This window comes from Halichoeres trimaculatus, unplaced genomic scaffold, assembly GCF_033239565.1.
Source record: "Halichoeres trimaculatus isolate MK-OKI-2021-1 unplaced genomic scaffold, fHalTri1.1 fHalTri1_scaffold_10, whole genome shotgun sequence".
Taxonomy (NCBI): Eukaryota; Metazoa; Chordata; class Actinopteri; order Labriformes; family Labridae; genus Halichoeres; species Halichoeres trimaculatus.
In genome coordinates this window covers 21,464,348-21,487,082 of record NW_027437187.1, presented here as the reverse complement: position 1 = coordinate 21,487,082, position 22,735 = coordinate 21,464,348, and the positions used below count along the sequence as shown (strand labels likewise).

The 22,735-nt window shown below is 39.1% G+C and overlaps 3 protein-coding genes across 3 annotated transcripts; 2 read left to right on the top strand and 1 right to left on the bottom strand.

The window, feature by feature from the left end:
• Nucleotides 1–404: 404 nt before the first annotated feature.
• ankrd34c (ankyrin repeat domain 34C) lies at nt 405–4,057 on the top strand. The gene is made up of 2 exons (XM_074678110.1): nt 405–870; nt 1,756–4,057. The coding sequence occupies exon 2, from the start codon at nt 1,806–1,808 to the stop codon at nt 3,411–3,413; it is 1,608 nt and encodes a 535-aa protein (XP_074534211.1). The 5' UTR covers nt 405–870; nt 1,756–1,805; the 3' UTR covers nt 3,414–4,057.
• A 47-nt stretch (nt 4,058–4,104) lies between these two features.
• LOC141796834 (retinol dehydrogenase 11-like) lies at nt 4,105–8,427 on the bottom strand. The gene is made up of 7 exons (XM_074678112.1): nt 8,134–8,427; nt 7,333–7,473; nt 7,046–7,237; nt 6,797–6,958; nt 6,568–6,684; nt 6,234–6,438; nt 4,105–4,753 (listed from the first exon to the last, which is right to left on the bottom strand). Exons 1-7 carry the CDS (start codon nt 8,204–8,206, stop codon nt 4,657–4,659), a joined length of 987 nt encoding a protein of 328 aa, XP_074534213.1. The 5' UTR covers nt 8,207–8,427; the 3' UTR covers nt 4,105–4,656.
• A 2,913-nt stretch (nt 8,428–11,340) lies between these two features.
• idh2 (isocitrate dehydrogenase (NADP(+)) 2) lies at nt 11,341–22,703 on the top strand. The gene is made up of 11 exons (XM_074678111.1): nt 11,341–11,568; nt 16,227–16,318; nt 16,838–17,003; nt 17,351–17,511; nt 17,623–17,766; nt 18,891–19,027; nt 19,180–19,331; nt 19,479–19,591; nt 19,870–19,967; nt 20,466–20,558; nt 22,287–22,703. Exons 1-11 carry the CDS (start codon nt 11,454–11,456, stop codon nt 22,369–22,371), a joined length of 1,356 nt encoding a protein of 451 aa, XP_074534212.1. The 5' UTR covers nt 11,341–11,453; the 3' UTR covers nt 22,372–22,703.
• Nucleotides 22,704–22,735: the final 32 nt, after the last annotated feature.

Genomic DNA, 22,735 nt, shown 5'->3' with positions numbered 1-22,735 from the left:
CTGATATACCTGTTCCTTGCAAGGCTGAGAACATCACTGTTCTCATTAGAAACTGCTTCGGTGCTGTCTCATAGCAACCTAAAAATAGAAATGCTCCTATTAGGCTATATAGCCGTGATAGCTGCTACAGGTCTGCCCTCTTTAATCGCGCAATACATGTATACTGCACAATCAAATTTATTGTGTGTACGCGCGTGCGCGTGTCATCTTCAAGTCAGCGGTACTCGTGTCGTTCTCAGAAAAATAAACTATGTTTCATTCCTGCTCTCCCTCGCATTTTAAGAAACTGAAAAAAAGCCAGCAGTTTAGTCATTCCCTCGTTTGCATCTTGTGTTAGCCAACAACTGTTATTGCCCCCTTCTCAGCATGCGTTCACATAAATAGCCTTTTAAAAGTAAGATACACAATGACACTAGGTTTTGCACGCCTGAGGGAAGGAAAACACTCGTAATGTCCTGCATTTGTTTGAATATCGACACAGAGGTTTTCATCAGGCGCAGATTATTTTGGTCCACTCTGACGTCAAGAGAGCACACGTTTCATTCAACAAGCAAGAAAGTAAGTTATTTATAACCCGCAGCGTCTCCAGGTTGTGATCCTTGAGTGCGCAGTGAAAGGAATACTCCCCATTGGACTGATGTGGTGTGCCTCCATAACAAAAACCACAGCTCATGTGCGATGGTGGCAGAAAGGAGCGGCTGCCTGTCACCTACACTTGGACGCATCGAAAGAAGCAGTCAGGTCTGAGAAATAGAGAAACTGTGGAAAACTACAACAAACTTTAGATTTTGTATTTTCTTCCGGCTTGCTGTCTCCTGCGTGACAAAGCACTGAGCACTTTAAAGCATGGAAAACATCTCATCTGAACAGGTAAGATACCAGGAATTATTTGACAAAAAAATGAATGAAAACGAGATTCAGTTATTAAACTCTGTGCTTTTATAGGCTATATATATATTTTGCATTTTGCGCTACATCTAACTTCATAGGAGGTGACAAATGGTGATTTCAATATAAATTAAAACAGTGTATGGAAAAACGTTAAATGCGGTTTTATTTGCTTGAGATCATGAATAGCACATTTAAAGTAGGCTAGGATCTAATGGAGAACTAGGCGACCAACCTATTATTTACAATTGAGCGCGTTTCTGTCTCAAGTTTTCCAAATAAGAACCATGGACAGCGACTCCTTTCCCCTCTCACCACGGCGCTATTAAATGTCGCCTGTTTACACAGATTTCTGTCAGGCTGCATATCGTGATTTACTCTAATATATAACGTTGACAAACAGCCTCACGGGTTTGTTCTTGTTTTAATAGATGAATGATGCTGCTGCTTGCGCGCATATTGCAGGGAGATGCATTTGTTCGTCATTTTTTCGTCACTCTGTCAACACAATTAAAAACAGATTATAAAGGAAAACAGATAACGCGAGAAACTTAGATTCTTATATCTTGCCTCTGCCTGTTGATCCTCAGTAATTTGTTAGTGAATCTAACAGGTGCTTTCTCAAAAATATTCCTTCGTGTCTTTCAATGGCAGGATTAATTTTCACTCCACAAAACTGCATTAAGTGTTCCTAACCTTCATATGAAATATTTTATCTAGATTGTATTTCTCCATCTAAAAACTATAAGAGGAGCCTGAAATGTATAACCATGACGTTGCCATAGACTGCCATCTGCTGGTGATGACTTTTAAATACTACAGATTCTTAAGTTACAAGATTTCACATTGTGTTCTTATCTCTGTCAGGACTCTGTGCTGTAAGTTCAACACTGAGAGAACCAGTGACTCGCTGGGCGATGGCAGACATTTTGGAGCTGCGGACAGATGGAAACTCCCTCTTGAAGGCAGTGTGGCTCAGACGCCTGAGACTCACCCGGCTTCTGCTGGAAGGAGGTGCATACATCAATGAGAGCAATGAACGTGGGGAGACGCCCCTCATGGTAGCCTGCATGTCAACACACTCTGACCAGCAGAGTGTGAGCAAGTCAAAGCTGGTGAAATATCTGCTGGAAAACAAGGCAGACCCAAATATTCAGGACAAAACTGGCAGGACGTCTCTAATGCATGCCTGCATCCACAAGGCTGGGTATGAGGTGGTGGATCATCTGCTGAGCAATGGAGCCGATCCTAGTCTTGAGGATAGGAGCGGGGCCTCAGCCCTTGTCTACGCCATCAACGCAGACGATAAGCAGACACTTAAATTGCTCCTGGATGCGTGCAAAGCTAAGGGGAAGGAGGTCATTATAATCACCACAGACAAGTCACCATCAGGTACAAAAACTACCAAACAGTACCTGAACGTCCCTCCATCACCAGAACTAGTGATTGGGGGACTAGAGAAGTCCTCTCCAGCATACTGTACTTCTCCCTCTGACATTGATGTTACTGCATCTCCCACACCTGAGCAAGAGCAACCAAACACAGTTTTCAGTTTTCAGACAAAGCTGAAAACCTCCTCTTCTGCTTCCAAGCTTGCCAATGGGCCCACATCTCCAACACGTAGGCCTGCAAACCCAAAACGAGCCCGCCTGCCTCAGCTGAAGAGGCTGCAGTCAGAGCCTTGGGGGTTGATTGCTCCTTCAGTTCTAGCTGCAGCCACCGCCCATGAGGAGGCCAAAAAATCCAGCTCAGATGAAGATGTTGTCACAGGGGTAAATGGACTTTCTCTCAGCAAAAGGTCAACTTTTTCTCGACAGAGCAGTGTAGACGGAAAAGACAGCCTCTTTCCACTGGTGGGGGAACAAGCCTGCAAAATGAAAACTTCACAATCACTTCCTCTTACATCGAAGGCATCGTATGAGAAATCTCTGTGTCAGCACCAGCCACTGGCTCGACGCAGCACTGTGCCAACAGAACAGGAGAGCAGTGGCAGCTGCAGCAGCAGTGGCCCTGTTACTCTGAGAGACACAATGCACAGGAGACGCCTGGGGAACGATCACTATGACTCAGACTCACAGCTCTATTCCGATTCTGCCATGTTAGACTCTCCTAAGATTCCAGTGGAGCGAAGGAAACTAAACACTTCTCCACTGGCTTTGCTGACCAGCTCCAGAGAATCCCTAGACAGCAATGCCAGCCCATCCTCTCCAAGCATGGCACACAGGCGAGTCCCCGCCCTCCTGGAGAGGAGAGGCTCAGGCACCCTGCTGCTGGACCACATCTCTCACACCCGGCCTGGCCACCTGCCCCCTCTTAATGTCAACCCTAACCCTCCTATTCCTGATATAGGGGCAAGTAGCAAGCCCTCCTCACCCTTGTCCACAGGTATCAGATCCATAGCTCCAGTAGCACCAAACACACCAAAGAGAGGCGGCCTCAAGTCCAAAAAGAAACTCGTGAGAAGGCACTCTATGCAAGTGGAACAGATGAAGCAGCTCTCAGATTTTGAAGAGCTGGCTCATTAGTCATTGGTGGTAATTGTGAAGCACATGTTGTGGGAGTAGAGTTGTTGCACCATAATTTGTCAGGAAGTACATCCATAGGTTGTGCTGTGTAGACTCATGGCCATCTAGATGTTAAAAGATTTGTTTGTTAAAAATAAAATACATATATCTATATATATATCTTGAAACTGAGCAATATAGATAGATTTATTTCCTGTGTTTCACCCAACCTTAAGGATCTTTATCATTTAGCTACATATTTGCTACCTATGTATTACAGTTTTGAATGTAAAGGCCAAAACATGGTACTTGTTCTCAGAACTAACTCTGTTCTTACTTGTTAATATAATGTGTGGGAAAGTAACAGGGTCCACTTGTAGCCTACAGGTCACCAGAGTGCACTTTGTGCATATGTAATTAGCACCGTTCATGGATTTCCTTTGGAAAAGAAAAAATGTGATGCACTTGTCTAGTATGTAGCTTTGAGCAAGATGAGATTTGACTGTTTGTAGCAAATTTGTACAAGTGCCTTTAAGAAAAAGAAACTTAAAAACCAGTTGAGAAATACATTTGATGTATTAGAGCATTTGTAATTTATGATGATGTAACCAAAATGTGTTTTATTCGAATGCTTTTTGTCTCACATAGAAGCGACTGACCCACTTGATGTGAATGGATGAATAATATGCCTTAAGAACCAGCTAACATGATGGGCGATGTAGAACAGCACTTTATTGCCCGGGAGGAAAATAGTACGTTTGTTACTATTTACAGTGTTAAAGAAACTTTAAGAAGCACATAATTCTCTCATGATGAACCTAGTAAGCATCAAAAGACATTTGAATCCTTGGTCACAACAGACACAGGTAAGACTTGTCAATTAAAATGTCATTCCACACTAATGGCAATCCAACCTACAGATCAGACAGCTTCCATGTAATGTGCATGTGAAGCATTTTTTCTGTTTCAGAAAGAACATGATTGAGTTCATAGTATTTTTGCAGTTAGTCTGTTGTTATTCTGAATAAATGTCAATCACTTTTGAATTTCTGTTGTTTATTTATTGGTCACATTAAGTCGAAGCTCAGCTGATGGTAGCCACACAGATGCTCATTAATCACAGCAGTAGTCCCTTCTCAGGCCACTTGGCAGTCCATTGTGATGATGATGGCGATAATGATGGTTTCATTATTGTTATTATTATTATTATTATTATTATTATTATAATCATCATCAGTGATCAACATCACCAATGTCACTGAGATTATGTCAGACCAACCATCAGGGCACTCACATCCCACAGCTTCTTGGCAGCTTCATCATCTAGACCCTGAGGGGCTGCTGTTTTAGGGGCACAGTCGCTGTAATCAGAGCAGAACCCAGTGTCAAACACATGACATGACCTCTTCCCCACTGAGCTGCTTTAGTTATTTAAACCCAGAATAAACCCAGAATAAAACTAGAACAGGTCAAAATGATAGAGGACTCACTAATACATTGACACATTTTACATACTCTGAGGAGAGCAACAGACTTCTTTATGCAAAATAATTCTCAGTAAAACAACAGTAAGACAAAATTCTGTATTAAGTTATTCAAATTGGGAAGGAACAATACTTTTTTCTTTGGTAGCAGAGATTAGATAGGGTTTAAAGGTGCACATAGCTAACCTTTTTAGATCAATGTAGAGCAAGATGTACGTATGGGCAAAAATATGTTTGTGGTTAATCACTTCACTATGGGCCCACAAGATTTACTATGTGGACTCCTAAGTCTATAGTAAAGCCCTGTATTAAAACCTGTATCATACAATTTCCTGAAATGTTCTCCTGTGCCTTAACATAGTTACTATTTGGCTATACTTTTACATTATGTGGAAGTGGTAAATAGAAGCCAAAAAGCAAAAAATAAGTCCATTTTGTACTACCCCCTCTGCAACCATATATTATTTGTTTTCAGAAAGAAAAAAAGCCATATTAACACCATTTATACCACCTGTACAGCAACTGTAGATCATCAAATAAAATAAATTACTAGTAAACATGATGGAGCTTAGACCAGCTAAAAAGCCAGATACCTTACTCGAAATTTAGGGCATAAAATAAAGTGGAAATCAGAGTAAATACTGGACTGTGATGACTTTATAACTAACATAAATCCCCTGATATGTGACTTGGTCTGGTTGATGACCAAAATTATTTTTTTGATATAAAGGCACAATCAAGTGTTAGCAGGTGGATCAGCTTGCTCTGCTGCCCTCAAGTGGAAATAATAAATTAACTGGCTCCAGCATCTTGTTTTCACTAACAGAACTTCCCCCTAAAAAGAGCTCCCCCTGCTGGACACTTCTGGGAGTAATAGCCTTGGAACTACTATTTAAACATATGACTACATTTCAGGCACTCTGGATGCCTCAAAGTAATTTAACAGCATAAATCTGATTAAATCAGTCTGATTAGATTTATCTGACAAATTTAAAATGCAACAAACTGCTTATGTACTGTTGTTGCATAATAAATAAAAGCATGAACATAATAATGTAAAATATAAGGAAGCTGGTCTGCAGAAATACAGTATGAAGATGTAAACGAAGTAACAAGAAGGCCAGAAAGCATTTACAGTGCTTAGAAACCGTCCAGATCTGAGTCAAGTCGTGGAGATTGTTTTGTTAAGGAAAATGCTTATTAGATTACAAAAAAGTAAAAATGAGAATTGTATTTATTTAGTTAATTCCATTTCCTGCCACATGAAATAGGATTTAATATCACTAGCGTAAGGAGCTTGTGCTTTTATAGAAAACCCAAGCAAGTTGTGTTCATTGTGCGCATTTTCATGACCCACCTGTAGTACAGTCCACTCTCATTCTGCAGGCTCTCCTCCACGGCACAGTAGATGGTGGTCTGAGCTCCCTCTGATGGAGACTTGATGAAGAACATGAGTGGTGTGTACACCACTCTCTTCCACAGGGGCATCCCAGGCCAGAAGTGTCGCCCAAGCTCAGTCCGGATAACTCCAGGGTGAAGGCTGTATGTAGCAACTCCAGAACCTAAACATTCACAGGCAAAATGTACTCATTCCACCAACAAAGCGCATCTAGATCGTTAAATAAAATCTAGACATCTCATTCTTATGATACATCCAAATCTCTGGTGAAATATATAAAAGATTTAAATACCTTTTAACCTGTTGGCTAACTCTCTTGTAAAGAGGACATTAGCTAGTTTACTTTGTGAATAGCTTCTCCAAGGGCTGTAATCTTTGTCCTGATTTATGTCGTCAAAAAAGATTTTACCTGTTGGATGACAGTGATACACCATTAATTAAAGAAGCAGTATTTAATATTGAATCTAAAAAAAAGTGAAACTACCATGACAGACAAAAAAAAATTAGCAGCAACACTGCACCTCTTTCATGAGCTAAACTGGAGACGTTGACAATGCGGCTTGGAGCTGACTTCTTCAGAAGATCCAGCAGGCAGTGTGTAAGAAGGAAGTGGCCCAAGTGGTTTACACCGAACTGCATTTCAAATCCTTCTTCAGTCTTCCATTTCGGACAGCTCATAACACCTGAAAGAGAGAATAATAATGTACTGAACATATCTCACCAACAGACCTGATGCACTTTTAGGGCTCAGATGGTATTTCTACACTAACCTGCATTATTTATGAGAATATCCAGCCTCTCTTCACTTGCTAAAACATCTTGAGCAAGCTGCCGTACTGACTGTAGGGATGCCAAGTCCAACTTTTTGACGATGACATTGTCACTTCCACTCCTCTTTTTAACTTCCTCTGCAGCTTTATTGGCTCGGTCCATGTCTCTACAAGCCAGAATAACCCTTGCACCTGTAACGAACAAGCAAATTGTTTCATTCTAGTTAAAACTTAATAATCATTATTAAAATTATACTTATACTGTGAAACTAAGATGTATCATTAACCTCTTTTAGCCAAGTCCACAGCTGTTTCTTTGCCAATTCCAGTGTTGCTTCCAGTGATCAAGACAGTCTTCCCATCTAATCTGGCTTTGCTGTGGCACACTCCTCCTGCCATCCATTTCTTCACGCCAAAAAGTCCCACTCCTGTAACAACATCCCTGTGTTAGTGCCTAATAATTTCCTATGTCTATCATACCTGGCAACTGAAAAAGTATTACAAAATCAGATCTTTATTTAATAAAGGTGAAAGAAGAAAATCCTGAAGACTATTTTCATATTGTTATGATGGTTTCAGTCATACTTGCTAAATTTTGGCTGTCAACGTATGGATTCCCATTACCCCATGCAATGTTATGTAATTCCAACTGAGATATAGCAATAAAAGTTAATTAATAAAATGAATTATAACACAGACAGAGGTACAGCTACATAATAGGACTTTAAACAGGAAGTAGTCTACTACCAACTGTCATAAGCCCCAATGGAGTCTATTGGTTCATCCTGTTGATGTCCTTTTAAAAACAGTTCTGGGGCAAACTTAAACCTGTTATGATCAGATGAGTCACATAATTAAATAAATCTTTTTTTTTTCCCAAAGCTGTTCCTTTCTTCTTCTTTGAACACAAACGATACATCGGATATGTCTGCACTCAAAAGCATGGAAAACTCTTTCTTTAACTATAAGAACCATTTATCCGGAGCTGTGCTAACAGATAATGTAAGTCAAGAATGACATTCAATTAAATTAACTGTCTGAACTCTTGTCAGGTTTGATACAACAAACAAAAAGTAGTTTGAGCATACCTGTTAGCGTGACCAGAGCAACAGTTTTAGGATAGTAAGAAACAAACGCTCGTATCGATGTTATGGTCTGCATGATTCTGCCGATCTTCACACAGTTTGTACGAGCTGAAACGTTTCTTCTCTGGGAAAGCCCGATTGCAGTTTAGAAATCATTAAATTGCTGCCCCACTTCGACGGACAGCTAAATATCTGTAATCTAACTAAAACAACACGTTAGACAACAGACTGTATAGTCCATAGTACAAGTACAGCTACATAACATATCAAACAGGAAGTACCGCCTTAAACGTTTTCCTATTGGTTCAGCGTTGTGATGACCTTAGCAATTACCCAGGATATCTAAAAAACTTCTTGACCTTAAAAAAAGAACGTTAACTTTACTGTACCTGTCAACAACAACAATATAAAAAAAAGGGAAATTAAAAAAATGTTGTTATTGTTTGCAAACCGCGGGAAGACAACATAACGTATATTCAACAATTATTTTTATTCTTAACAGTACTTGAGATCAATTTTATCATTTGTTACCTTTATTGGTACTTGATTATGACCTAAAGTTGGTTAAAATTCATAGTTGAGAAAATACAATTTGGTGGTATGACAAATAAATGCGGGAAAAAATAAAAAATAAAAATGAAATGAAATGAAATACCAGTATCATAACAGCAATCATCATTGCCCATAATGCTCAGGAATCATCACCTTAACAAAAACACATTCTTGTATTCATCAGAAGGGAATGAATGCAACAAAGGCAATGCACGTTTTGGATAAAAGAAAAGTTATTTTAATGTTTAATATTACAATAAGTAGTGTATAATTATTGCGTTTATATATATATATATATATATATATATATATATATATATATATATATATATATATATATATATATATATATATATATATATATAAGTTTTATGAGAGATTTACGTTATAACATTGCTATAGATAAGCTATGGATTATTTGAGAAGCACATGCTTCTTGTATGCCACATCATGAATCTCATAAACTCACCAACAGAGGTCCCTGTGGGCACGCCAACACTGCCTGGCTGCCTCTGAAAGGAGTCCAGCAGATGGAGCCCCTACTTATCATTTATGGCTACAGACGTTTTTTTCTTTCCTCTCAAGTTGCCAGTCAAGTCTAAGGACACTGGAAACTGCTTTTTATGGAATCAAATTGTAGCCTTAACTCCTATCTTGGCATCTGAAGACAAAGGAAAAACCCAGCAGCAGCAAGGTGAAATTAAAAACAGCATTACACTCCCCTGCATTAAAGCATTATCAGAGCCACAGCGAGGAAACTAAATATTGACATTAATCATTAAAGCCCTTGTTGGGAGTGACATTATTCGTTCCAAATTGGTTGTTCATACATTTTGTCTTTGGCTGAGTATCCAAACCTTATAAGTATGTATACTGACTAACTTTGGAGCAGTGACCTTGGGGTTTTATGGGTGTCTTTGAGGGCAAGGTGAGTTTCCTTGTGTCTGTGAAAGTGGGTATCATGTGGAAACTGCATACCAGAAGTTCAAAGGTGACTGTGGAAAGTCAAAGGATTACATAATTGTCAGCATCTACTGTCTGACCTCAGTAACTACATTCTGCATTACAATGCCTCATTGCTGTATGAACACAAGTTAAAACTGTTTGGTCAAATACAGCTGTCCTTCATAGACCTTCACCTCAGAGCTGTGAGGTGAATCAAACAAATCAAGGAAAGTAAAAATCAACACAGCTTTAAAATGACTTTCATTTTATTTTTTATTTATAAATTACCAAGCCATAAACCAGGTCTTAGTGATCTTGCTTTCTTATGCACTCTAAAATGAAAGAGTACATCAGAGGTGACCTGAGTGTCTCTTTTGCTGGCTTACTACCAAGCCTGTCATGTGACTGCTCTGCTCACTTCCCATGCTTTCTCCCAGTATGGTTACCTTCCCCCTGCTAAAATTAGAGGGCCCTCTGTCGAGACATTTTGGAATGTGACTGTTCTGGTCCTGCAAAATTTATGGGATCCTATTAAATTCAACATGTCAATCAATGTTTGATATGTAGATTAAACAATAACTGCTCTTCTGCAAGCATGATAATTTTTTATTTTTTTACACAACAGCACTTTTTTTTCATGCTTCATTTTTACAGAACTGTGAATATAATAACACACAATTTCTTTAAATATAGCGCACACAATTTTCCTTCTCCATGCTGCTGTTGTAAATTTCATACACTAATTTTAATTTGAGGTCACAAAAAGATATAAAAATGTGTTCCAAGTGTTAGTGAGACATTCATGTTTTCATACTTGCACTTCAGAGGATTTTTGTTTCTTATTTGTTTTTGTTCTATTACTATTGACCTTAATTGACCTAATTGCCAGTACATTAAATATATTTTGATGACCAGAAAATGACTATTTTTACTACTAAGAACTATAGAGGGAAGCTGACAGCAAGTCAAATGAACTGTTTTCAATGATTAAATGATAATCCAGGTGTTTTAAATGTTATTCAGTAAAATAATTGCAAGAAAATGGAGAAAAAACACTAGGGAAAATTACATAGATGAAATCATCCAAACTTCTTCACTGCATTTTTTTCAGTTTATAATGATATCAATACAGGTTGATGCAAACATATCTAGCAGCCAGACCAAATTAAGGAAACATCTGAAGTTGTGACTGCTACAGTGGGTAGTTAGACCAAATTCAAGTGATGTTGCTTCTAATTCAACATATCAGAATTAGAGCTTTTTTTCAGATAATCAGTGGTTTTCATTTTACCATCAGTTGTGGTAATCTTTGTTGGTTTTATTGAAAAATGTCCCTTGTGTTTTGAAACCTGCCCAATTCAGGGAAAGGTATGATGTAAAATTACAAATTGGAAATGTTTTTTAATTGATAGATTTTTATTTATTTTTTACCCTTAAAGTTGCCTTACATGTGTAGGTTAATGTGAGAGGGAACCAAGTGTCACCTTTTTACTGCGTTTCAAGTAGTAATTGTCTAGAAGGGAAGCAGTATGTATTATCGTATGATAATAAAGATCCTTTTTCATGTAAAGAATATCTAGGCAAGGGTTCACCCTGCTTTGAACCCATGTTGCACAGAGGGTGCAGCGGCTGCGCAGTTTAACCGCGAGTTTGTTTCGGTCCCTCCTCCGGGTCTGTGTGACTGACGTAGCGTTCAGCGTGTCCCGCCGGGGAGGGAAGAAGGGCGGTGCTGCCACTGCTGCTCTCTATATTGCACAGAGCGTCAGAGCGCTTTTCCCCCTCTTTTGCTCTGAGTTCCGTCGAGTGTCCACCTCAAATTGGGAGACATGGCTGGATATTTGAAAGTCCTCAGCTCTCTTTCGAGGTCTGCCGCCACCCTTTCCAGGAACCCTGCGGTACTTGCTCCAGCGGCCAGCTGCCAGACTTTGTCACAAAGAAACTGTAAGTGTAGGCATGATAAACGGGGTCATCTTCAGCATCAGTGGGCCGATGCTCATTGCTAAATCGTGTTTTAAATGAATGTAATATAGATGCATTCATTTCACCTGAGCTATAGCTATACACAAGCCGGACAGCCATTGAAGCCGGTAGCGCCGCGTTATGCAGCTTTGCTAGCCGAGCGGTATTGCTAGCCCACCGAGATGCTCTGAATGAGATCAATGGTTTTATGACTTTCGGAGCGATGATGCTCTCCCGTTAAATGTCACCGTGTGAACTAGTGGCCTCTTCGTGTCGGTTTAAATGCAAGTGGTGTTGATAATCGAGTAGTGGAAAATCTTAAGGGTCGAGAAAGACAACTCGACAGAAAGCCAGAGGAGAGCTCTCTTTGTCTTCCCCGAACAAAGTTTGAGGAACAGATGATGGTGATGTGTTGATTTAGGGTCAGGTAACTGAAAAATGAAAGGAAAATGATGGAGTGAGAATGTGCAAGTTTGCATTTCTTTTAAATAAGAAAGAATGACAGAGTCTAACATGGAAAATTATGAAACAGGATATTAATTCATTGAATCTTTCGTGTGAATCTAGCCGTGTGTCTTGTTTGCACGAATTACAGAAGATGTATCGTTGTTAAAATGACATCGGATTCTCCCAGATAAATTTACGAGCTCCCCTTCAGCCATCATGTCGTTAATGCGAAACTGACTTGGAAAAGTTTTCGTCAGGTCAGCAGTCACCGCATACGAGACTCCGTTAGGAAGAGCAATGGCTGCCGCCGCCAGTGCTCGGTCTGTCCTACATCATGTTTTCAATCTGGGTTATTTTATATCTGCTCACCACTGTACATATGCACACTCAGCGTTTCGCATCGATGTGAGCACAAGATACTTCTTGAATTTTTCAGTCTAATTCGACGTTTGGTGAAATAAGTACCAGGGGAGCAGTCTAAATCTGGTTATTCTTCGTGTTATTGTGAGCAGGGATACAGATTTATCACGTGGTCTCTCTGCAGTCATCCCAAATTTAACACAGCAGGATTTCTGCTCTGGTGTTTGGTAGTTATGCAGGTCTCCTTGCAACTATCACTAGCACCAGGAGTTTGTTTGGAAGGCAGTGGGTCAGTTGAAGGGCACTTTGGCTCTTTGGGTATGATTGAATCAGTTTGTCTTTGTACCCTGCTGTCAGTGGTGAGTGATGGGAGCCACGTTTGCACTTTAAAGAATGTCTAAGGTACACATAACATCTCACACTACTGAAAGAATACTTCCACTGAATCTGAAAATATCCTATTGACACCTTGCTCAAATTCACCTATGGCAGCGTTGTCAGTAATTTGCAACGGTGTTTAACTCTGAATGTAAGAGATAATAGAGCAATATGAGAGTACTTGCAGCACAGCACATTTACCCTTAACCTTGACAGTCTTATGACCTGTTTTAATGATATTATACAGTAGTCACAAGTTGCATTGCCTTTATTGGTTGTGCAATAACATTCCCTTAAAGTTTTCCAGTATTCATAAAAAAAGGCCAATATGTTGTACCTCCTGGCTGTAAATTTTGCACAGAATAATTTCATGCTCAAATTTCTTGAAGTCTTGCTGCAGCTTCCTTTTAGTGTCAGTATGTCAAGAACGGTCTGACGGATAATTAACCCACCTTTTCACACACCTATGTGCAGTGTAGCCTCAAGCTTACTTTGGGCCTATTTGTCTGTCTGGTGGAGTCGTTCTCATTCTCTGGGTTAAAGATTGTGTTTGTTGAAGTATAACCAGAGAGAATTGACAGAGGGTGTTCTGGTCTGATTTTCTAGATGCTGTTCACCCTGAATAAAAAAACCACCAACAGTATGAAGCACACATCGCTGATATCAGTGAACCATTTAAAAGTTCTTGAATTAGTTTTGAGCTCTACTGACAGGATTTACCTCGCATAGAAAATAAACTGTTGACCACTTTGTAAACAGATGATAATCTGAAGGATTTCTGATGCACACCACTATCTATTACTTGCTTGGCTGCATATCTCTTTACTAGGTCTTTACAACTTCTTTCTGCACACCTCTATACCTAACACATGTGGGAATGATGTGGGCTGTCAGGCAGGCTCACATGATTTCGTTTCAGCTCGCCCTTCAGTGTCCGGCGTTTGTTGATGCTGTGAATGTTATGTAACCTACTCGTCTCCCTCCTGCTCTCCCCTCCCCCACCACTGAGAAAGTGGAGCTCTGTGAGAGCAGATTTAGGCTAAATGAGTCTGAAATAAAGCAAAGCAGTAGCAGTTAATGACCGACTTGTGGTGCCTTGCTGCAGAAGTTGTGCTGCTCATAAAGTAGTTAATTTTTTCTTAGCTATAACACATCAGGGTTTATGAATCTGCAGCTGATCTACGTCAGGAGCAGCTTACACGGTAAACAGACAGGATTCCTCACACTGCAGCTACAGCAGCATATCATACTTATTTTTGATGAATAACGCTTGAAGATTGTTTCAATTAATCTTCTGGAACACAGATTATTTTATCAGTGAACTTTTTTTTGACAGATTCAGTTTGAGAGAACTCTCTATTCATGTGTTTTTTTAGCTTGGTGTTTTATATCCCAACACAAAGTGAAGGAGAGGTTCAAGTAGCAATTCATGTCAACTTGTGACTTTTTCATAAATCTACAACCTTTATTATTTTACTTTTGAAATATTCAGCTTGTTTGGTTGAGAACCACATTTAATGATTATGGAGGATTAAAAAAGCAGGAAATATTCACACTTTTGTTACCAGGTTAATAATTATTGGGCAGTCATCCGAATCGTTAAAATCATTGAATCCTCGACCCAACAAGTCAGTCAGGGACTAGGTTATATTTTTTCTTCTTGTGCCACAACTTCAGCTATTTCAATAGGTTAGATTCAGAGCAAGCATTAGTTGATAATTTATCTTGTTTATTTTTAGGCACACTCGTAAAACAAGACTACATGACTTTAATGTCATCTTGTACCCAAGCTCAAACTAAGTCAAAAGCTGGGGATGGAGAAATTGATGGAAAAAATGTTTATAAGAAGTCCACCCTTCTAAACAACAGACTCTCTCATACAGAGTTGATACTTTCTGCTTTTGTGAAATTGGTCTATCTTTTTTATGCTGCTGAGTAACACAGTGAAGGTCACAACTGTCTTTGCTCTGAGGTTATTTTCAGAGCCTCATGTTCTATGTATCTGTTCTCAGCAGAGCCCAGGCTGTTTTGACAGGTGTTACCAAGGCTTCATGATATGATCCTCTCAGTCAGAAGTCCTCACAAACCCACGTGGGTTTTTAAATGTTTTTTTTCTACATGCATTAAGTAATGTTGGTTGTGTAATGATTTCACCAGGCTCCTTATGCGTACTTACATTATTCAGGGAAAGGCTTTAGTAATGTTGGGGGAACATTAATTTGGCTGGGAAGGCAGAGAGTCACTTGATCCTCTGCACCTCCCCCTGTACTTTCTATTCAGTGAAAAGGTCCCGCTGGCAGGACTCTCACACACTGGGCAGAATGAGAGGAGATATGATTAAAGGCACTTATCCAGATGGGTTCATCAGTGGAGGAAAACAGTTAGGAAACCATGCTTTTTGGAGTCACCGAAGAGATGAAAAGAAAGCACAATTAAAATTATATTACAGTCCAGAACTCACAGTTCTTATTATGTGTTAGTATTCCACACAGAATTATTCATCACGCTTACTGCTCACTGCTAACTATACAACAAACTATTCTCATGGAAACATATTGAGGGTATTCCACTGATCAACTGTCTTTGGCAGTGATGAGACGGAGCACATGCTGACAAATTATGAGAGAGTCTGTTCCCACAACAGTGTATTAATAAACACAGCATGCACGTAAATACCCAAACAATTGGCTCTTTAGGGGTGTTGAAGAACAATATTTGTTAAGTTCAGTTGCAAAAGGCATTTCATTTTTTTTATTGATGAGTGATTTTAATTTAATTGTATTTTTAATTTTTTATCTTTTTAGAATTGTCAAAAAGGTAAAAGTTACCACAGAGTAACTCCTTACTAATAATGATGATAATACAGTTTATTAAAAGTGCAGAGTGGTTTAAAACACAGTAAATGAAAGAACACAAAAAAATAAATAAAAACAACAAACGGAAGTAACACCAAGTTAAAAAGGAACGGTACTGATCTTTATTGGTGTTAACCAACACTTACAACTGCAAAGTGAACATAAGTGCAAAAAAGGAACTATTTGGTGTTTACTAGAAGAACCAGTTAGTTTTAATTTTCCACTTAGCTTGACTTGAATCAAGCTATTGAAAGGTAAATCAGCAAAATTTATTTCTTAAATTTTTTTATCAGTTCATACATTTTCTTGTCTGTTTATGCTAAATGCTGAATAGTTTTCTGGTTTTAGCCTCTAAAGTGTTTTAAATGCATTGTAAATACTATCACACAGGATTTGGTAAACAATTTGGAAGGAAAACAATGAAACACTGGTTTTAGCACACACATGTGCAGGAAACAGGAAGAGGAAAATACTGCCGCTTGCACTCTGCAGACAACCTACAACAAGGATCACTATTTTTTTCCAGTCACTTTAGATTCTTGTGTTTTCTCTTAATAAAAATCGTGATATTAATTTTTAAAAACCCTCTTGTGCGTACAGATGCTGACAAACGCATCAAGGTGGCCCAGCCAGTGGTGGAGATGGACGGAGATGAGATGACCAGGATCATCTGGGAGTTCATCAAAGAGAAGGTGAGGAAGTGGCCTCCAGGGGTGGAGGAGGTTACGCACACAGAACACCAGTTTGAGTCTCAGAGGACGTGGTGCCCACGCTGTCTGTCTGACTGTCCTATTTTTACATCACAGACTGACACGTGGATGGGAGGGGAGGGTTACAGGCAGATTATGTGTGTATGATGTGGAGGAGGGGCCAGTGTGATGTTTCATTCAGTCAGTGGCTGATTTTATCCTCACAGAACAGATGGTGTGATGATCAGGGACAAAATGTGGAGAATCATGTGACAAAATACAACCTGAATGCTTGCCTGTGACTAAGGTTTCTAAAGTTAACTGGTAAATAAAACATGCAAATGAACACTCGTAAATTAAAGCATTTGATTCCGTAATTTTTTCCCCTTTACTTGGACTACTACTGGTATAAAAATCATTTTTTTTAAATTCTGTGATTAAAGTCTGGCTAAAACGATTTGTTCAGACACGGGCAGAAACATTTTGCTAATTGTTATCTTGTGTGTTCTTGTTGTCGTGTAGCTCATCCTGAACAATGTCGACGTAGAGCTGAAGTATTATGACCTGGGTCTTCCATATCGTGACCAAACCGATGACCAGGTTACCATCGATTCAGCGCTGGCAACTAAAAAGTACCATGTGGCGGTCAAATGTGCCACCATCACACCCGATGAAGCCAGAGTGGAAGGTATGGAACAGGACTTTGCTAGCCTCTTAAACACTGCCTCTTTTCCCTGTCCTCTGGATTCCCTCCCTCTAGGGAAGCAGGTTGCGATTGGGATACACCTTTGTTTGTCCAATGTTGAGTTCAAGCTTTGCAACCATAATAACTGTGGGCAAACAATCCATTTACAAGTTTTATGCAAATTTTCTGTAGCAGTGTTTACAATGAGCTCACTCCTCTTGTGTCAGTATTGTCTCCACACAGGAGGATCAAAAACTTCTGACTTTCAGCAGAATATGATGATGAGTCACTGTTTTTGTTTTGTTGTTGCATTTCCTCTCTGAACATACTCCGTCTGGTTTTATATTTAGAGTTCAGCCTGAAGAAGATGTGGAAGAGCCCCAATGGTACCATCAGGAACATCCTCGGTGGCACCGTTTTCCGTGAGCCAATCATCTGCAAGAACATTCCCAGGCTTGTTCCAGGCTGGACGCAGCCAATCACCATCGGCAGACACGCCTTCGGTGATCAGGTGAGGCTCCTCGGGACATACTGCACCTTAACATCTTGAGCAGCTCCAGAAATAATTTGAGATTATTCAACATAGAACATCTTAAAACCTTTTTGTGTTGTTTTTTTACAGTACAGAGCAACAGACTTTGTTATTGATCAGCCTGGAAAATTCAAGATTATCTTCACTCCAACTGATGGAAGTGCAGGCAAGGAATGGGAGGTGTACGACTTTCCTGCTGGTGGCTGTGGAATGGGCATGTACAACACAGATGAGGTATGTGTTATCTTGTGCTCAGATAAAGACGGCTTGTTCTCAAAAGTTCTCACCAAATTAGAAACAAAACATTCAGATTTTAAATTCCTCTCTCATTACATGATTCATTCTAGGTCTAAATTCATTAGTGTTGGTTTTAAATATGAACAAAAATAACAAGCATATGGTGCGATTGTTGAAAGTGAGTGCCAGGGTTGCAGTTTATGTGCATTAGATTCATAGCTTACTTACAACAACTACATAATAAAACTTGTTGAATGAATGATTCCTGGATATAGCAGCACCAACATGGCTTGTTTGGGGAATAAACTAATACTCCATTTGAGCCTTTTTGTGTCACTGACAAACAGCTTAGCTTCACCTTTTCAATGTTTTGAAGTCAAGTAAGAAAGGTTGGCCTAAAACCCCTTTCCTTTATAAGAGAGAAACTGGGAGAGAAAGAGCTAAATGTCCCGTGTAACAGCTGTAATCTGAACAGATTAGCCGTTTTCTTTTTAAATGGGGTCCTTACAAGATACCGAGCCTGTGCAAGAACTTTAAAGATTGTCACTGAAGTCTCGAGATGTGTGGCAGAGCCAGAACTGAGTCTTTTCTAAGTATTTCAAAGTACTTCAAAGTCCCAGAGTAAAGCAGACATAAGATGCTACTTAGATTGGAATCTGTGTCTTGTAGTGTCAAAGCTTTGAAAATAGTCTGATATCAGTGCGATTTATACAGAATAACAGAAATCTTATTCTTTCATTTGAGCCCTTTTTTATATTAATTACCATCCCGATCTTCTGTTACGCTCACTCGTTCTGAGCAATTTCAAGCAGTCATCCATAATAATAAGGTATTTAGAAATTTTTATAGCTCTTCATGCTGAAGAGAACTGCATAATGCTGATTAAGTTTTCTGCTTCAGTTCTACAAACAGCCACAGGCAGGTCTTGCAGTAGACTAACCTCTCGTCAGCCGGCTAATCTACTGTTTTGTTTGCCTTCATCAACAAGGGTCTGTTTGATTTAACAACATCAGCGGTCATAGTAGATGACTTTCAGCTTGTTAGGTTGAAGGTTGTTAACCTCTGTGCTACTGATAAAATGTCTCTGCAGTTGTGAATTGTTTGTGCTTCTCTCTTCACAGTCTATTACAGGCTTCGCACACAGCTGTTTCCAGTACGCCATCGGCAAGAAGTGGCCTCTGTACATGAGCACAAAGAACACCATTCTTAAAGCTTACGATGGCCGATTCAAGGACATCTTCCAGGATATCTTTGAGAAGTGAGTTTTCTCTCTGTGTGTTACTTAAGTTCAATGCAGAAACGCAGATCAGTAAAAGATGGAAGTGTTTGTGTCCTCTTAATAATTTGCTCTTCATCATAAATACAACACAGCACAATAACACACTAACTAATTGTTTGTTCTTCTTCCAGGCACTACAAGCCTGAGTTTGACAAACTGAAGATCTGGTATGAGCACAGGCTTATCGATGATATGGTCGCACAAGTGCTGAAGTCTTCTGGAGCCTTTGTGTGGGCTTGCAAGAACTATGACGGAGATGTTCAGTCTGACATCCTTGCGCAGGGTGAGGAATTTAAAAAGCAACAACAGTACTGCTCCTCTGGAAATTATGCTGTTATGAAATACTGAAACCTATAAGCACTTGCCAAGTTTTTGCAGTTGTGTGGGTTGCGTTAAAGGAGGATTTTTCACATTTGTGTTCCTCTTTTAGGTTTCGGCTCTCTGGGGCTGATGACATCAGTTCTGGTGTGCCCTGATGGAAAGACTATTGAGGCTGAAGCAGCCCATGGCACCGTGACCAGGCACTATCGTGAACACCAGAAGGTCAGTTACCACCTTCATTGATCTCAGGGAGGTGCATCGCAGACAATTCATGTGGCTTATGAAACAAAATATGCCACATGATGATCTGAAAACAAACTGCGATCTTTGGAGTTATACTGCCATCGTGTGGTGAACAGTAAGAATGAAAAGTATGCTCCTTTGGCAGTTATGGTTCAGTTACAGTCATGCCAGCTGGGTTTATGATAGAAATTACAGCCCTAGAAAACAAAGCAATTTAGTTACTTTGATAAAAGTATCCTTCTGAACTTTACTTTCAGGGAAGGCCGACCAGCACCAACCCCATTGCCAGCATTTTCGCCTGGACCAGAGGCCTGGAGCACCGTGGCAAACTGGATGGCAACCCCGACCTTATTAAGTAAGAGTTGTTTGTATTTTAAATGGGACAGTGACAAATAAGGAGTTGTATCAGAAATACTCTTTTAACTTGTTAAAACAACATGAGCAATGATTAAATGTGTGGTTTGCATTTCTGTGGGTTTCATAGTAGTTAATATGAAGTTTCTGCCATTTTTAACCAATTAAAGAATCAGTCCCATTAAATTGTCAAATGGTGTAACCACAGAAACATGACAAGTATCAAGTATTCACCTTTCTAGAAGTTATGTAAGTTTACTGATGAATTAAGTTATTTGTTATGAAATACCATTTCAAAGTATTTTTTAAAAATGTAATTTCTGAACTTAAATAATGTGTTTTATATTTTTTAATATCAGATTTTTAACGAGAAACTTTGGTTACCCCAATTGACATTATCAGTTTCACCAACTGTCCACATCTTTCACCCAGTCATCAGTAAATCTACCTCCCTCTGGATGAAACATGACTCTTCCCTAACATCTTTCTTCATCCACAGGTTCTCCCAGACTCTGGAGAGGGTGTGTGTCGAGACTGTTGAGAGTGGTACCATGACCAAGGACCTTGCTGGCTGCATTCACGGCTTGTCCAAGTAAGTTAACATTTGTGGGGGGTTTTATAAGTTTCACGTCAGTTAGTTCTGCAGCTTTGACCTGTTTTGCTTCAAAATTGTAAATGGAAGTAATGAAATGCTGTCTTCTGGAAGAATCCAGAGGTTTTTCATTGATTCAGCACTGATGATACATGACAGGCATCTCTGTCCTCTTTGTGTGTTTTGTTATGTTACTGGTGTCTGGACTTTTATTAACTTTTAATACCTTGCTGGTATTGCTAGATGACACAGTCACTTCCCCCTGAGGTTTCCAAGGGTTTTGGGTAGAGGTGAACCCCAGAGATCTCGAAAATATGGCGCAGATTAGAGAATGTGGCACTATTTCACAATCACACTTGTGTGACATCACTGGTTTCACTTTGTTTTAAAGTTATTATTTTATAATATAACGATAGTTATTATTTATTTTTAACTGTTTTATTTCCCAGGATTTGTATGCCTTTTTTATGTGTAGTGAGAGTAAAGGACAGTGAATAGAGCAGGAAATGGGTTGAGAGTGGGGGTGACGTACAGAAAAGTTAATGCAGGTTAGATTTTAGTCTCTGACTGGGCGGCAACACTGGCCATACTGGCACCCAGAGCTTTTGGTAATTTTAAACTCACTCTTTTTTCACCTTCAGACTTGTTTTTTTTTTTGTGAGGATCAACCTTTTTATGAAAATGATAATAAAACTTATTGATCACATAAAAAAGTGTTGCTTGTAGCTCTTATTTGTAATTTCCAAACATTAAGTGCTTATTATTTCTGTGCACTGGGACATTGAACTTATGACCACAACCAACATCTAACGACTGATCTTTATACTTTAAACTAAAATTAACCCCAGCAGCAACTGTCTGAACCACAGACATAAAACAGAGTTTTGTTCATCCAGATTCTGACTGGACAGCATTTATTACTACGTAAGAGGTTTGACCCAAACATGTCGGCCTCTTTTACTAGCTTACATTTAAGCAATCAGGGAAGGATGTTTTACTTGTTTTTCCTTCAGTGTTGTGTGTTTGTCTTGTATTTAATATAAAGATTAAAAAAATCAGATTTTACTGAGGTTTGGTCCAATGCTAGGTTGTTTTTTATAATCGTTGGTCAAAGAAAACAGGAGAATTTAGGAATTTTCAAATTGTGCTGAATTCAAGAAACCCAAAGTGTTTAATTTGATAATTTTCCATGATAATAAACAAAAGAATAAAGAATAAAGAAGAAAAATGCACATGATGATTTTTCATCTAGATCCAGGTACAGGTGACAGACTTTCCAAACATTTTGTTTAAGCTTTACTTTAAGGGTTGTGTAACCCTGTCTGAGGTATGTGCTTTTACTCACCATCTTATTCTTACTAATGACTAGTACATGTATCTAATAAGCTATTACTTAGCACAAGGTTACCTGTTTGTATTAAAACACATTAAAGGCTTTTTTATTAACTTACAAAGTGGTGTTGAAGCTCAAATATAGTAGATTCATGCTGTAATGTTCTACTATTAGAGACACAGGTATCAATGAAAACAATGACAGGCATATACATATGGAGAGTTTTAAAAGATATAACAAAACTGTCCTTTAGTCTTTACCAAATAGTGTTGTGTATTAAAAATGATGGTGTTTGTTTTTAACCAAACATTTTACAAAGCTAAGCCTGATAGGTTTTTGATTGTTACGTTTTTAAGCACTATACTAAATTTTCTGGTCTCGTCTTGCCTCCGTAGCGTCAAGCTGAACGAGCACTATGTCAATACCACAGACTTCCTTGACGCCATCAAGACAAATCTGGATAAAGCCCTCGGCAACTGAAGGACTTGAAAGGATATAGTTAGCCTGGAGATTGCAATGTCACTCATCTGTTTTTGTACCTCATTTTTAACTTAAAAGGTCAATAAATCCACTTATTACTGAAATAAATAAAGAAGTACTGTGTTTAGGAATATGTAGTATTCTATTAGGTTATGAAACGGTCGACAGCTGTCCTTCAACCTGATGCCTCCCTAACTATCTGTCCCTTTGTTTGCAAGGTTTTATTTTTGTAATGTGAAGTACTGTATTCAATTACTGTGTAATGCCTTGGGCAGGACTGAAGCCTGTGTCAAACTTATTTGCCAATAAATCCCTGTTTGACTCACCTTTAATATTTGTCCCTTCTGATTTATGATAAAAACAA